Genomic DNA, 14,256 nt, shown 5'->3' on the forward strand with positions numbered 1-14,256 from the left:
AAGGGTGGGTCATCACACGTCCTCTACCCAGGGACATCCTCTTGGCCCCAGGGGTCATCATGGTGGCAAGGGACAGTGGGATGTGTGTGTCCCCTCCCCACCATGACACAGGCTCCCCCTGGGCTCTCCCACCACATCCATGCTGCGGCCAGCAGAGAACAGTGGAGACAGGTATTGGATGAATACGGTTTTATCTACTGTGGCGAAAAACAATAATTAAAAAAAAAAAACAAAACGAAAAAAACCAACCAACCAACCAAAAAAAACCCAAAAAAAAAACCCAAAACAACCACCCAACAAACAAAACCACCCAAAATAAAGGTCTAAACATGTAAAAATGAGCAGGGAGGGTGTCAGAGCCACCAGGCCCGGTGCAGAGCGTGACATCCACCTGATTCCAGCCCACCTGTCCTGGTGACGTGGCACACGGTGCTGACCTGCACTGGGGCCTCCTTATGCCAGTTGTTCCCTTTGTGCTCATCCCTGTGCAAGTCAGCGTCCAGGTGACACAGCCCCCTCCCCACACACACCCACCCATGACGAGGAGAAAGCCTCGAGCAACTTCAGGTGGGCTCAACGTGCCGGTGATGGGTGTCTTGGCATTTGGTAGGAAACAGGGTATCTGTCCAAGTTCTGTGGCAGCACCATGAGGAGGGAAGGGAAATAAAGAGAAAAAAATGGGAAAAAAACCCCAGAACAACCCAAAGCGGTGAAGCGGCAGTGCTGGAGGCAGGCTCAGGGGATGCCAAACTGTACAACCAGTTCTTCTTTGGCGTCGACGCGGATCTGTGAGAGTGCGCTGAAGGCATAGGCAGCTATCCGGGACACCTGCAGGCACAAAGGCTGTGTCACCAGCGGCTCCTGCAACTTCCGGTTATCCTGAAGAACCCGTCGCAGGAGGATAGGCCCCAGCCCTAACAAGTCCTAAACCTGCCCTGGACTTTGCACCCAGCTGTATTGAGGCCTTAAACCTGACCTGCACTAACAACCTAACAACTCGTAACAAGTCAGCTAACAAGGCAGCACTGACAAGTCCTGCCAGGGCTCTGGGCAAGCAGGGAGGGCAATGCTGCTTCTCCAGGATGGGGAACACTGCGGGTTCCCAGGGCTCACTTCAGCCCGGCTGTCGTGGTTTTGCCCACCAGCCCATCCCTAGGGCTGAGGATGGTTTTGTCCAGGTGATTTCCGGATAAAAAACCAATCAAAAAGTTCAGTGACGCCTTTGCTAATTACATCTTTAAGAAAACGGAAGAGAAGGTGGTGGCGCAGTTGAAATTAGGAGCAGCAGCCATGTAGGAGAGACGCGGTGGGCCCGAGGAGGGCCAAGGCCCCCTCCTCCCCGGCTTGGGCCGGGGGGGGCAAGTGCAGCACTGAAACCTCCCTTCTCTCTTGTGAGAGAGTGAAGAAAAAAAAGGTTTAAAAGACGAACTGCTTAGATGAAAAACCGCTGCAGAAGAATTCCAGCCATGAGATAAGAAAACTTCCAAGGTCAAAGCTGCAGTCGCAGAAGAGAGAAGAAAAGTTCAAAGGGGGGGAGAGCTGCTTTTTCTCCTTTTCGCTCTCCCTCCCTTCAGCAGGGTAAAGACTGAAAAATAAAATCCCTGCCACCTGTAAAAGTTTGTTGGGGTGAAGAGACCCCCCATGCGGCTCACAGAGGAGCTTGTGGATGCACCAGAGATTTGTGACTTTAACAGAGAGAAAGCCTTATGCTGGAGTAAAAGCGGCTCAGATGAGGCAGAGTCCTGTTAAAGACTTTGTGACCCTCGAAGGAATCGATGCTTATGCTGGAGCGAGACGGCTCAGATAAGCTTGGGATCTCAGTGAGAGATCCATGCTGCTGCTGTTGAAGATTTATGACCCTGACGGGTATTAGAACCTACGCTGGAACACAAAACAGTTCAGGTAGGGATGTTGGGATCCATGTGTGGGATCCGTGCTGCTAGTGCTAGAGAGAACCTACGCTGGAACAGAAAATGGCTCAGGTGGGATATTGGGATCCGAGTAAGGGATCCAGACTGGACCCATGCCGAGAAGTCAATCAAGGACTGTTCTCCCATGGGGAGGGACCTCCATAGGGAAACAGGGGTGAACTCTTAAACCATTATCCCCTGTAACCCTGTGGAAGAAGATCCATAGTAAGCAAGTGTCCCCTTGCAGGCCTATGGAAGGAGACCCTTCAGGACCTGGGTAACCCTCAGCCTTCGGTTTTAACCCAGGAGGGGAGTAGGCCCAACCCTGAAGGCTGACACAGAGAGAGATAAAGAAGTTCCAACTGCGACGAAAGTGCTGCAGAGTTACTGGAGAGAGAGAGAGCTGGAATTCTGAGAACAGAAAAGGACTGCTTCTCCTCCTTGGACTGATATAAAGGGTTGGGGGGAAAAGTATCTTTTATAAATACATAATACCTTTTACTTAAGTAGAATTGTTGTAAATATAATTCTTTAGTTTTAGTTTGTTAATAATAAATACTCATACTTTTTTTTTAATTCAGTCTCTTTTTGTCTGCATAAACCTTCTCTCAACTAGTAGTAATTGTATGTGGGGGTATAAAAATAAATTGAGCCAAGACAAAACCACGACACCGGCTCACCTGCTGCAGGTCTGCGAAGGGGACAGGGTCGCTGGCGAGCACTTGGTGCGGTTGGTTCGTCAGAGACGGCAGCAGCGGGAGCTTCTTCCAGTGTGTCAGGTTGTTGCTGAGCATGGCCAGGCGTGTGCTGTGAGGGGGGCAGCAGTGTCAGCACCATGCCAAGACACAGGGAGACCCAGGAGATGGATGTGATGCCCCTGGGCAGCCAGCAACCCTGAGGGGGAGGGAGGGGGAGAGCAGTGCTGCTGCACTCCCAGCATCCAGCCCTCTTCGCTCCCCACAGCAAGAGGATGAGGGAACTTCCAGCTCCTGCTGTGTTAGAGAGCTGGAAGCTACTGAAAGTACACCTTTAAGCAGGAGCAGTCACATCCAGCCCACTGCCATCTGCCACAAGGCCCGGGTGAACACAGGAGCCCTTTGTTCTGGGCTCTGCTGCCACCAGTGCCAAGGGCCTCCCCCAAGTGCTGGGAGGGCAGAGAAGAGGCATGGGGCTGCATGCTGCTCGCCATGACAGGGCAGCCCCACCATGTGCTGAGTTTGCTCCCCTCAGGCCAAACCCCTGGGGCTCTGCCCAGGGACGTGGCTGTGAGGGACTGCGGGCACCCTGAGGGAGAGGGGTAGATCCCACCTGTACTGCCTAGCTCTGTCCATGTACTCGTGCTGCTCCATGCCCTGGGAATCTGCTGCCGACACGTCGATGATGTTGCTGCAGAGACACAAGAGCGAAGCTCACTGCTCCCCCTGAGTTCTCTCCCCATCCCAGAGCATCCTCTGATGAGGGCAGCCAAAATCCAGCACCCTCCAGCACCCCAAAATAAACATCTCAAGGCCAAACTCATGCCATGAATGCTGCCAGCTGGATGTGAGTGTGCCAGGTAGGGCATCATGTGCATCCCAAAGCCCTCCCACTCAGCCTGGATGCAGCTCCCTCTCCACATTGCCCCTGTGCATTTGGGGGGAAGCCTCCCCAGAAGGTGACACAGTGCTGGTGCCCCCCCAGCCACTCACTCCGCATCCCCATGGAGCACCTTGCTCATCCCAGTTTGGAGCAGGGGGCTCCCCAGGCCCTGCTCCTACTCCCAGCCCAGCAGCCAAGGGGCACCTCACATCTGGATTCTCATCTCTGTGTCCCCATGGGGCTCAAAGCCAAGGCAGGGGTTTGTCTGCAGGCAGAGGGAGGTGGGGGGCTCTGCCACAGCTCCCTCCTTCCCCTCAGCACCTACGGCTAGTCACTGGGATGCACAGCCAGGAAGCTGCCCAGCCGTGTGCCCCATTGCAGGGTCAGCGCAGTCCCCAGGGTGTGCTGCCCACCCCACCGTGCTGGCACCGAGGCAGTCCTGGCTTACATGGCCGTTTTGGCAAGGATGGAGGACAACATGGCCTGCTCATCGGTACGTGCCGAGGGCAGGTTGTGGTAGCTCTGCTCTGCTCCATTCAGCACCTTGCTGGGAGGGCTGGCTGCTGGCTCCAGCAGCCGCTTTGTCTCTTCTTCCTGAGGAAAAGGCAAGAGGAGAATAAGCCCCAGACCCCTCACACCAGCACCATTCAGCCCACCTGTCAGGAGGGCTTCCCGTGCACCCCAGTGTAACCTGGCACAGCCTCAGCTCTGCCGAGGCAATGGCCAGGCTCCTCTTCCCCAATTCCTTTGCTTTTTTCCAGTTAAAGCCCCCACGGCCACAAAGGGACCAAGTGTGGTTGAAATCAGGCAGTGTGCGGCAGCACATTTGGAGGGGCCAACCCTGCAGGCAGGAGCCCATGGCCAGCACTGACCTGCCCAAAACCTGTCAGCTATCGAGGACCTACAGCGGCCTCACCCCCCGACCAGGCACCGCAGAAATCCCACCAGCCTTTGGTCTCCACACCCGGCATAGCCGGGGGCTCATCTGGGCCAGGTAAGCTCCACCTACCACAGCCTAGAGACAGTAGGGGGTGGGGGGCTTCCAGAGTCACAGGGCACATCCCCCCACTCAGTCCAGGGGTGCAGAGCTGTGGCTCAGGCCTTAATCCTCTGGCTTGGTCAAGCAGCACCACAGGGGAGAAGAGGCCAGCAGAGAGACCATGGGCACAAACACCCAGGAGAGCAGGATCACAGAATCATTAAAATCAGACCATTGAGTCCAACAATTCCCCCAGCACTGCCAAGGCCACTATTAACCCATGTCCCAAGTGCCACATCCACATGTCTGTTAAATCCTGTCAGGGACAGGGACTCCACCCCTGCCCTGGGCAGCTCCGCCAGGGTTGGACCCCGCTTTCAGGGATATTTACCCTAACGTCAAACCTAAACCTCTCCTGGCACAACTTGAGGACGTTTCCTCTTTTCCTGTCCCTTGTTCCTGAGAGCAGAGCCTGATCCCCACCTGGCTCTCACCTCCTGTCAGGAAGTTTCAGAGAGCAAGAAGGTCCCTCCTCAGCCTCCTTTTCTCCAGGCTGAGCCCCCTCAGCTGCTCCTCATCAGACTTGTGCTCCAGACCCCTCCCCAGCTCTGTTGTCCTCTGGACACACTCTGGCCTCTCCCTGTCTGTCCTGTCTCGAGAGGATATGCTCAGCCTGTGACGTGGGGTGAGCTGGGAGCACGACCATTCCTCCAGTCAGTGACATCTCCAGCTCCTGCCCGGACAGCAGCTCCCTCTCCCCCTCCTCTGCTGGGCCCTGCCGCTGCCATACTCTGGCCCAGGCCCGTCCTTCCCTCCCCGCGGGAGCACCACGGCCCAGCGGCCGGCCACGCTTCCCCGCGGACGGGGCCGAGCTCCCTGGCAAGGCACGGGCAGAGCCTGAACCGCGCCCGGGGATTAAGTTTCGCGGGACAGGTGACGGTCCCAATTCCGCACCGGCCCAGGCCCTGCGCTCGCCCCGGCAGTGGGACGGGGGAACGGGGCGAGGGATGCTCTGGCACGACCCCCGAGCCGCCTCCTTCTCCTGCAGCAGGGAACCCTGGGCGGCGCGACACACGCGAGGGAAGAGTGTCACGGGGGCGGCGAAAGCGGGAGGGCGCTCGGAGGCTGCTCCGGGAGCGGGGAAGGGCCGGGCCCTGCCGGGGGCAGACGCCGCCGGTCCCCCCGGTGCAGGCAGCCCCGGGGCAGCCGGGCCGAGGCTCCCTGGCGGCGCCGCCCCCCCCCGGGCCCCGGTCCCCACCTGGTCGGAGGCCTCGGCCTCGCTGCTGTAGCAGCAGCCCATGGCGAGCGCGGCACCGGCCCGGCCCGCCGCCCACGTGACCGCGAGTCACCCGCCCACGTGACCGGGGGACGGGGACACAGGCCGCGCGCGCTCACGTCACGTGGAGGGGGCGGTGCTCGCGCGTGCGTGCGTCACGCGGCCCTGCGCGCGCGGTCACGTGCAGGCGCCCAGTGCTCCCCCAGTCGCCTCCAATGGCCCCGGTGATCCCAGCGTTTCCTACGATCCCACTGTTCCCAGCGTCCCCATGCTCCTACTGCCTCCACGTTCCCCGTGCCCTAGTGCTCCTGCTGATCCTATTGTTCCCAGTGCCCCTGTGCTCCCAGTGTTCCCATACTCTTAGTACCCCCATGTTCCCCATGCCACTGTGCTTCCACTGATTCCACTGCTCCCAGTGGTCCCAGCCCCAGCTCGTTATCAGGAACCCCAGCTCCAGTATCAGGATCCCAATCCCAAGTGTTGCCCCCCACCAGCTTCAGTATCAGGCCCCAGTCCCAGTGACAGGACTCCAGCTCCAGTAGCAGGTCCACAGCTGCCAGTATCAGCATGCCAGTACTGGGGCCCCAGCCCCCAGTCTGGGGACCCCAGCTCCAGTATTGGCACCCCAGATACTAGTGTCAGGACCCCAGCTGACACTGTATCAGCATCCCAGGCCCAGGTTTGATCCTGCAGCCTAGGACCACCCCGCAGACCTAGCCCGGCCCTGGCCCCACTGAGCTGGTAACCCGAGCCAGTGGTGGCTGCAGCTAAGGTGACACCATCAATAATTGAGTGGCAGCAGGGCCCCATGCAAGAGTGCTTGCCTGAGCCTATCTGGAGTGTGGGGACAGGTAGGTGCCACTCCCACGTCCCTGTCCTCTTGCTATGTCTGGGGACCCCCAGCAGCTGAGGGTGTGGGGAGCAGAGTGTGGGGTGCACGATATGGGGGGGTGAGGGCAGCAAACCTGGGCCAAGGAGGGATACAAGGGGCTGTGCTGGACAGTGCCCCTTAGAGCAGCCCAACTCCACCCACACCACCAGTCCTGCAGACTCAAATATTGGGACCACAGCAGATTGGTCCCCAGCACCCCTCAGACCTTGCATAGGGACCCCCACAGCGTCCCAGGGTGCCTCAGCCCTGCCTGCCCAGCAGCACCAGAGCCCAAGGAGAAACATTTCCAGGGTGTGCAGAGCACAGACACCTCATGTTGTCAAGAGTGGGAGCTGTGGGGCTGGCACCCTCTGAAGAACCCCACCCCCATATTCCCTGGGTGGGGGTTCTTTCCCCAGCCTGGCTCCCCTGTGATGGTGTCTCCAGCGATTGCACTGGCCTTCCTCCCCTTCCTCATCACCCTGCTGATCCGGTACCGGCACTACCTGGTGCTGCTGTACCGGGCCGTGCTGGTGGCCTGGCTGCGGGACCGGCTCACTGGCATCCCGCGGGAGCAGCGAGCCTTCCAGTACCTGCTGGCCCACGCCATCCCCGGGGACCCCCACCACATCCTGCAGACCTTCGACCAGTGGTGCTACCACTGTGAGCACCTCAGCTGCGTGGGGCCTGCCAAAGGTGAGTGCCACCCTTGCCCATGCAGGCTGCACCAGGCGAGGCACCTCTGGCGCAGCCACGGCACTGCTGCTGTGGCAATGACACAACTGACGTGGCCGTGACAGTGCTGGTGAGGTCACAGCCCCACTGGCACGGCTGCGGTTGTCGTTGTGGGTGCTGAGAGACACGTGTCGTGTCAGGGAGGATCGTGGAGCGGCTGCTGCTGGAGCGGGCACCATTGCGGGTGCTGGAGCTAGGCACCTATTGTGGCTACGGCACTGTGCTGTTGGCACAGGGGCTGCCCCCGGGCGGCCGCCTCTACACCGTGGAGGGGGATCCCCAGCACGCTGCCGTGGCAGAGAAAGTCATCCGCCTGGCCGGCTTCGATGAGCACACGGTGAGTGCCCGGGCACTGGGGCAAAAGCTCTGTGCCTGGTACCGGGGCAGAGACGGGCAGGGACCATGGCACCTGCTGGGAGGTATCTGTGAGAAGAGAAAGATTCTTTCCCACATGGACCCCTCACCACTCTGTGAAGCAGGGTGGTGGGTGGGCACCCGGACGCAACACTCCAGGGGCTGAGAGTGCTGTGGCGCAGGTGGAGCTGATCGTGGGCCCCTCAGAGGAGGTGATCCCCCAACTGCGGGAGAAGCACGGCATGATGAAGGCCGACTTTGTCTTCATGGATCACTGGAAGCGCTGCTACCTGCGGGACCTGCGGCTGCTGGAGAGCCACCAGCTGCTGGCTGAGGGGGCCACCATCCTGGCCGACAACGTCCTCTTCCCTGGGGCGCCCCACTTCCTGCAGTACGCCAAGACCTGTGGCAGGTACCGCTGCAAGGTGCACCGCGCCAGCCTGGAGTATTTCCGCGCCATCCCCGATGGCATCGCCGAGCTCCGCTACGTCAGCGCCCGCTGACCGGGCCACGAGCTCCGCCCCACACTGCCACGGGCACCGACTGCCCACAGTGGCCACAACACAGGCTCTGCAGGAAACGTGCTGGCTGCTGTGGTCTGTAGGGGGGGTGCTGGGGGAAAAAGGGGGCTTGCTTCCCGAGCAGCTCCTGCTCACATGGCTTCCCCCTGTGCCCGTGCAGGGAGCTCTGCCAGAGGGCCCGAGGAAGCGTGGTGGGGAGCAGCCCTGCACTTGCCCACATGGCACCCCCATGGCTGCCCCTGCCTGCCCTGGTGGCCCGAGACACCAGATTTGGGGTTTTCTTGTAAAGTGAGTTTATTAGAAAAGACATGTCAGCCCCGATGTGCCAGGTGGCAGCCACTCCTCCGGCTCCCCTGCTCCAAGGCCCCCACACAGCACCCATGGCAGAAGGAGCTTCACTGACCTGCTCCCCTGCCCTTGTGGGGGGCAAGGGCTCTCCCCAGCTCCTGTTTGGTCGTAGCAGAATCAGATCATCCACTGGTCCTGATCCTGCTCTGCCCCTTCCATGTCCACCTGGGAAAGGGAGAGATTAGAGATCCCACACCAGAGCAGGGACCCAGGAGAGGGAGGTGGAGGAGAGGAAAAATGCTCCAAGGTTCAGCTCAGGCACCCACACGCTGCATATCCCCTGCTCTGGGGTTCCAGTGGGGCCACCAGCCCTGCTATTTACCTCATTGATCTCCCCGTCATCAGGAGACTCATTATAATCGTTCATCTCATCCATATCCTGCATGTCCTCGTCATCTTCAGAGTCCTCTTCGCTGTCTTCATCGTCTTCATCATCCTCCTCCTCCTCCTCGTCGTAGTGCTGTGGACACAACAGCTGCAGGGCCCTGCCCGCCCGCCGGCACCGCCCCAGCTCCCTGCCCACACACTCACCTCGGATGCTGGCTTTCCTATGGGCACCAGGTTGTTGTCCTTCTCAGCAATGCTCTGCAGCTGGGAGGGCAGAGAGGCGGGTGAGCACCGCAGCAGCTCTGGGACACCCCGCATGCTCCCCACTCAGCTGCTGACTCCTGCTGCTCCCTGCCCACGGCTGTTCGCAGCTGGCAGCTGCCCAAGGAGCCCTGTTGCCCCCCTTGGGATCCCCCTGCCCATGCCAGGGACAGGCAGGGAACAGCAGCTGCAGGCAGCTGCCTGTACTCCCTAGCAAGGACACCCTGGGGGTGAGGGGGTTGGGGGTGTCCCCATATGTGACATGAGAAGCTCAAACATTAAGCTTATCTATTTTTTTATCAAAAAAAGAACCAAACTCTAGGCATCTGTTCAGCCAGACTAACACACCCGCAGCAGATAATTAAAGCTCAATTAAAATAAGCAGGACCTCCCACCCAGAGGGACTGGAAACCTCTCCCAGGTGCTGGGGTTTTAATTATTGAAGCTGTTTTATTTAATTATAATAACTTAATCACCGAGAGACTGCTTTTTTAAAAATTTTGACTAAGTAGATGTTCCCCCCACCCCCGATTCGGGAACGCCGCCGCACCGAACCACGCTCACGGCGCGGGCGTTGTGGGTTACCGGCGTCAGAGACCGGCCTCGGCCTCCCCCGGGAGACGATCGGTTAAACAGCGGGGGCTCTGCAGGAGCCCCGGCTCGGTACCAGCCTGTTCGTTAGCCCCGTGCCCCGGAACCCCGCGATGCCCCGAGGCCGTGCCCGCTCTGGGGCGCTTCCTCAGACCCCCAGGCCCAAACTCGCTCCCCGCTCCCCACACCTGAGGCCCACCCAGGCCTGGTGCTGCTGCTCCTGCTGCTGCAGCTCGGTCTCGTCCACGCAGGGGCGGTCGAGGTTGAACCAGAGGGGCTCGGTGAGGCGCGGCAGGAGCGACGGGAACAGCGTGGCCATGGCGGGCGCCCCGCGGCCGCGCCGGGCCCACCCGGAAGCGCCGCGCCGGAACCAGCTCAGGCGCATGCGCGGTGTGTCCGGCGAGGCCACGCCCACAAGGGGCTGAGTCGGGCTGGGGCGGAGCCAGCTCTGATTGACAGGCGGGGGCTCCGCCCCCCCCCCCGCGCGACCGGGCCCGCAGCGTCCGTGACCCCAGCGGGGAACATGGGACCCCAATGGGGGTATGTGTGACACCTCTGGGGGGGATATGTGACCCCCTCTGGGGCATCCGTGACCCCAACGGGGACCCCAACAGGGGGATATGTGACCAACTAGGGGATTTGTAACCCTTGGGGGTATCTGTGACCACCCCCGGGTATATGTGACCCCCCCCGGGGGCATCCGTGACTCCTCCGGAGACATGGAACATCCCACGGGGGTATCTATGACCCCAATGGGGTATCCATGACCCCCCACCAGGGATATGTGACACCCCTGGGGGCATCTGTGACCCCCAGTGGGGCACCTGTGACCCCCTGGGGGCATCTGTGACTCCAGTGGGGTATCTGTGACCTCCACAGGTATTTGTGACTCAAGGGGAATGTGTGAGCCCCATGGGATACCTGTGACCCCTCTGGGGCATGTGTGACTCCTATGGGGTATCTGTGATCCTCACAGAGTATCTGCCCGCCCCCAGGGCATGTGTTACCCATGGGTGGGGGTATCTGTGCCCCCCTTGGGGTATCTGTGACTAATGGTGGGTATGTGACCCCCATGGCTGGGGGCGACACCAGTGAGGGCATATCTGTGATCCTTATGGGGTATCTGTTTCTCTGGGGGAAACTGTCATCTGTGGGGGGGATCCATGACCCCCACAGGGTACCTATGACCCACCCAGGAGTATCTGCCCCCCTCTCCAGGACATCTGTGACTCCAGGGGCATGTCTGGCCCCCCCATCATGTGTGAACCTGGAGGTATCTGCCCCTTCCGGGGTATCTGCCCCCCCCCCCCCCGGGGCATATCTGACACTAGAGGGTTTCTGTGACCCCCTGAACCATGGATGACTGTCCCCTCAGGGTATCTACCCAACATCCCCAAGGGCCATCTGGAGTATTTATGGTGCCGGTGAGGGGTACCTGCTCCCACCCTATATAGTCATCTGTGACCCCACGGGAGTACCTGTCCTCCCCCCTGGGGACCATCTCTTACCCCCCAGGACAGTCATGGGGACCCTGCGGTGTCGGGGAGGTCTTGTCCCTCGAGCTGGAGTCAGAGCATGAAGCCGCCTCCCACGGGAGGGATGGAAAAACAGCCACGGGTAGATTTTGGCTGGTGCTGGCCCCAGCCTGGCGCCAGAAGGACAGATCCTGGCTCCCTGCAGGGCTGGGGGGGCCGGGCCGGGAGCGAGGGTCAGCCCAGGACACAGCGGGGCATCGGGGCGCGGTGCCCCGTCTCCTCTGTACCCACAGTGCTGCCGAACCTGCCGTGTCCCCACGCCCCGTGATCAGCGGCCAAGGGTTGTGCCGCGCCACAACCTTTGAGATGAGCTGCGCTCACCTCGTGGCACCTGAAGCCTGGCAGTCCCCCCGAGAGGAGCCCCGGCCCCCAGTGCCCCCCAGGTAAGATCCCCATCCCCCTGCTGGTGGTCCCTGGCCGTGACCATGTGCTGCTGCGCTCCCGCGTGCACGGTGAGGAACTTTGTCCCCGCTGTCACCGTGTCCCTCAGCGCTGCTGTCCTCACCCCCTGCCGCCCCGGCAGAGCGATGGCGGTGGCACTGGCGCTGCTGGTGCTGGTAGCTTGGCCAGCTGCCACCGCTGCGACGGTGACGCGGGACTCGCTGCTCAACGTCTGCATGGACGCCAAGCACCACAAAACGGAGCCTGGCCCTGAGGGGCAGCTCTACGGGCAGGTACGGTCCTTACCCACTGCTGCAGCAACCCACTGGTGTCACTCGCTGTGGGGTCACTAGGATGGACCCTGGGGGCGTCTGTAGCCCAACATGGGCTCCATTACCCAGTGTCACCTCCCTGAGGGTGCTGGTGATTTCCCTGGACCCCCAGTAGGTCCCAGCTGAGCCCTAGTGGGTCCCAGCTGAGCCCTGGCTGCCCTGGTGCAGTGTGTCCTCTGGAAGGACAATGCCTGCTGCACTGCCAACACCAGTCAGGAAGCCCACGAGGACCAGTCCTACCTGTACAAGTTCAACTGGGACCACTGTGGGGCCATGCCACAGAAGTGCAAACGCCACTTCATCCAGGACACGTGTCTGTACGAGTGTTCCCCCAACCTGGGGCCATGGATTGACCAGGTGAGTGCAGACCCCCCCCTCACCCACTCGCTGGGACCCCTGGGGTGAACTGGGGTGAACTGGGAGCCCTGCAGGCAGACAACAGCTGGCGAAAGGAGCGGATCCGGAACGTGCCGCTGTGCCGGGAGGACTGTGAACAGTGGTGGGAGGATTGCCAGGATGCTGTCACCTGCAAGACCAACTGGCACAAGGGCTGGAACTGGACCTCAGGTGATAGGGGGATGCAAGGTCCACCATAGTAGCTGGACCCCACTGTGGCTCTCCCATTCCTGGTGGCTGTGAGTCGGTATGGGGGTGAGGATCCCCAAGGGGTGGGGGTGATGGGGGTTGCTAGCAACCTGATGGGGGTCCCTGTGCCTGTGAGTAGGTCGGGGGGGCAGGGGTGAGGGTCCTCATGGGGTGCAGGGTGATGGGGTTGCGGCCCCTGTGCCACCCTGAGATCAACGCCCCCTCCCCCAATAAAGCCAGTGGGACCCATCTGGACCCCAATACCATGCAGAGGGGAATGACACCCCCCCTCCTTCCCAAAGCCCTTCACCCACTTCACCCCCTGTCCACCCCAGGCACCAACCGGTGTCCCCAGGGCGCCATGTGCCAGAAGTTCAAGTTTGTGTTCCCGACGGCGGCTGCGCTCTGCGAGCAGATCTGGTCTGGCTCCTACCTCTACACATCCCACCACCGTGGCAGTGGCCGCTGCATCCAGATGTGGTTTGACCCCGCACAGGGGAACCCCAACATTGCCGTCGCCCAGTATTATGCCCGTGGCAATGCCCTCCCAAGCCCCCCACTCCCTGTCCTGCTGGCCCTGCTGCCCCCCACACTCCTGGCTCTGCTCTGAGCAGGAGAGGCTGCAGGCAGGAGCCGGCAGAGAGTGGTCAGGGGGGTGCCCAAGCTGTGCCCCCCCATGGGATGTCCCCAAGCTGTGTCCCCCCCAGGCATGTGGACGATGAATAAATACTCCTGCCCTGCTTGGTGTTGGGGTGCTGTGGAGCTGAGGGGTCCGATCGGTGGGAGGCAGTAGGATGGCTGAGGGACATGGGGCATCTGATCCTTCTTCTCTTGGGGGAACAACGTGAGGCATCACCCCCATTTATCTGTAACAACCCACCTGGTGGCCTGGCATTTCCACCCAAAACCACTGCAACTGGCAAAGCAGTGGGCACAGGGCTCCCTGCCACTGGGGCCCAGGGGGATGGGATCTCTGAATGTGTCCCAGCATCTGCCACAGCTCCAGGCCTGTGGGGGTCACCGGCACCCCGGGGTGCGCAGGCTGGGACTGGGGAAATGATGAGAAGAGGGAGGACATCCTGGGGACCTAAGGTAGGGGCATAGCTGTCCAGGGGGTCCCACCAGCCTGAAGCCCACCCCGGGGGTCCCCTTCCCCACATGGCCCGTGTTCCCAGCTGTGGAGTGCCGCCTTCCCGACCTCCGGGCCATGGAGATGACCCTGGTCCTGGTGCCAAACCGGGCCGCACCCCCACTTTGTGACCCCATGGCCCTGGTCCTGCCCCACCGCGGCTCCCCGGTGCCCTCATACCGCCGGTGCTCCCCTTCCCTGTTGTTTCCCTCATGGTGCTCTCCATCCCCCCGTGACTGTGCTCTCTCCGGTGCACCTCCCGATGCTCCCCATCCTTCCCTTGGTGCTGCCCACTCCCCGGTGTTCTACGCCCCTCGGTGCCACTGCCCTTTAGTGGGACACCGCCCCCCACCGATGCCCCCCCTCCGGTGCCTCCCCGAACGCCCTACCCATGGCCCCGGCTCTCCCCCGGTGCCCCCGCCCCGTGCCTCTGCCGCTCCGCCCCCCGAGACCCCACCAATGCTCCCCCGGCACCGCACCGCTGTTCCCCCAGACTCCCCGCTACTGCCTCTCTGGGGTCCTCCCGATCCCCTCCGGTGCCCC

The 14,256-nt window shown here is 61.2% G+C and overlaps 4 protein-coding genes across 7 annotated transcripts; 2 read left to right on the forward strand and 2 right to left on the reverse strand.

Annotated features, from left to right (window-relative positions):
- Window positions 1-174: 174 nt before the first annotated feature.
- Window positions 175-5,834, reverse strand: LAMTOR1 (late endosomal/lysosomal adaptor, MAPK and MTOR activator 1). Its single transcript, XM_050331341.1, has 5 exons — window positions 5,726-5,834; window positions 3,937-4,082; window positions 3,219-3,296; window positions 2,591-2,717; window positions 175-828 (listed from the first exon to the last, which is right to left on the reverse strand). Exons 1-5 carry the CDS (start codon window positions 5,765-5,767, stop codon window positions 736-738), a joined length of 486 nt encoding a protein of 161 aa, XP_050187298.1. The 5' UTR covers window positions 5,768-5,834; the 3' UTR covers window positions 175-735.
- Window positions 5,835-7,048: 1,214 nt separating this feature from the next.
- On the forward strand, window positions 7,049-8,206 carry TOMT (transmembrane O-methyltransferase). 2 transcript variants are annotated; one of them, XM_050331338.1, is made up of 3 exons: window positions 7,049-7,310; window positions 7,490-7,686; window positions 7,886-8,206. In XM_050331338.1, the coding sequence occupies exons 1-3, from the start codon at window positions 7,049-7,051 to the stop codon at window positions 8,204-8,206; spliced, it is 780 nt and encodes a 259-aa protein (XP_050187295.1). The 2 variants fall into 2 exon arrangements, with proteins under 2 accessions (XP_050187295.1, XP_050187297.1); XM_050331340.1 differs by having other exon boundaries at window positions 7,049-7,294; window positions 7,474-7,686.
- Window positions 8,207-8,500: 294 nt separating this feature from the next.
- Window positions 8,501-10,353, reverse strand: ANAPC15 (anaphase promoting complex subunit 15). Of its 2 annotated transcripts, none has more exons than XM_050331335.1 (4): window positions 9,940-10,353; window positions 9,104-9,163; window positions 8,895-9,032; window positions 8,501-8,737 (listed from the first exon to the last, which is right to left on the reverse strand). In XM_050331335.1, exons 1-4 carry the CDS (start codon window positions 10,336-10,338, stop codon window positions 8,690-8,692), a joined length of 645 nt encoding a protein of 214 aa, XP_050187292.1. In that variant the 5' UTR covers window positions 10,339-10,353; the 3' UTR covers window positions 8,501-8,689. The 2 variants fall into 2 exon arrangements, with proteins under 2 accessions (XP_050187292.1, XP_050187291.1); XM_050331334.1 differs by having other exon boundaries at window positions 9,951-10,117.
- A 973-nt stretch (window positions 10,354-11,326) lies between these two features.
- Window positions 11,327-13,324, forward strand: LOC126648423 (folate receptor gamma-like). Of its 2 annotated transcripts, none has more exons than XM_050331336.1 (5): window positions 11,327-11,669; window positions 11,777-11,960; window positions 12,168-12,356; window positions 12,431-12,566; window positions 12,920-13,324. In XM_050331336.1, exons 1-5 carry the CDS (start codon window positions 11,593-11,595, stop codon window positions 13,192-13,194), a joined length of 861 nt encoding a protein of 286 aa, XP_050187293.1. In that variant the 5' UTR covers window positions 11,327-11,592; the 3' UTR covers window positions 13,195-13,324. The 2 variants fall into 2 exon arrangements, with proteins under 2 accessions (XP_050187293.1, XP_050187294.1); XM_050331337.1 differs by having other exon boundaries at window positions 11,467-11,669; window positions 11,810-11,960.
- The last annotated feature ends 932 nt before the right edge of the window (window positions 13,325-14,256 follow it).

This window comes from Myiozetetes cayanensis, unplaced genomic scaffold (genome assembly GCF_022539395.1).
Source record: "Myiozetetes cayanensis isolate MyiCay16 unplaced genomic scaffold, myiCay2020 scf5-8, whole genome shotgun sequence".
In the NCBI taxonomy this organism is placed as follows: Eukaryota; Metazoa; Chordata; class Aves; order Passeriformes; family Tyrannidae; genus Myiozetetes; species Myiozetetes cayanensis.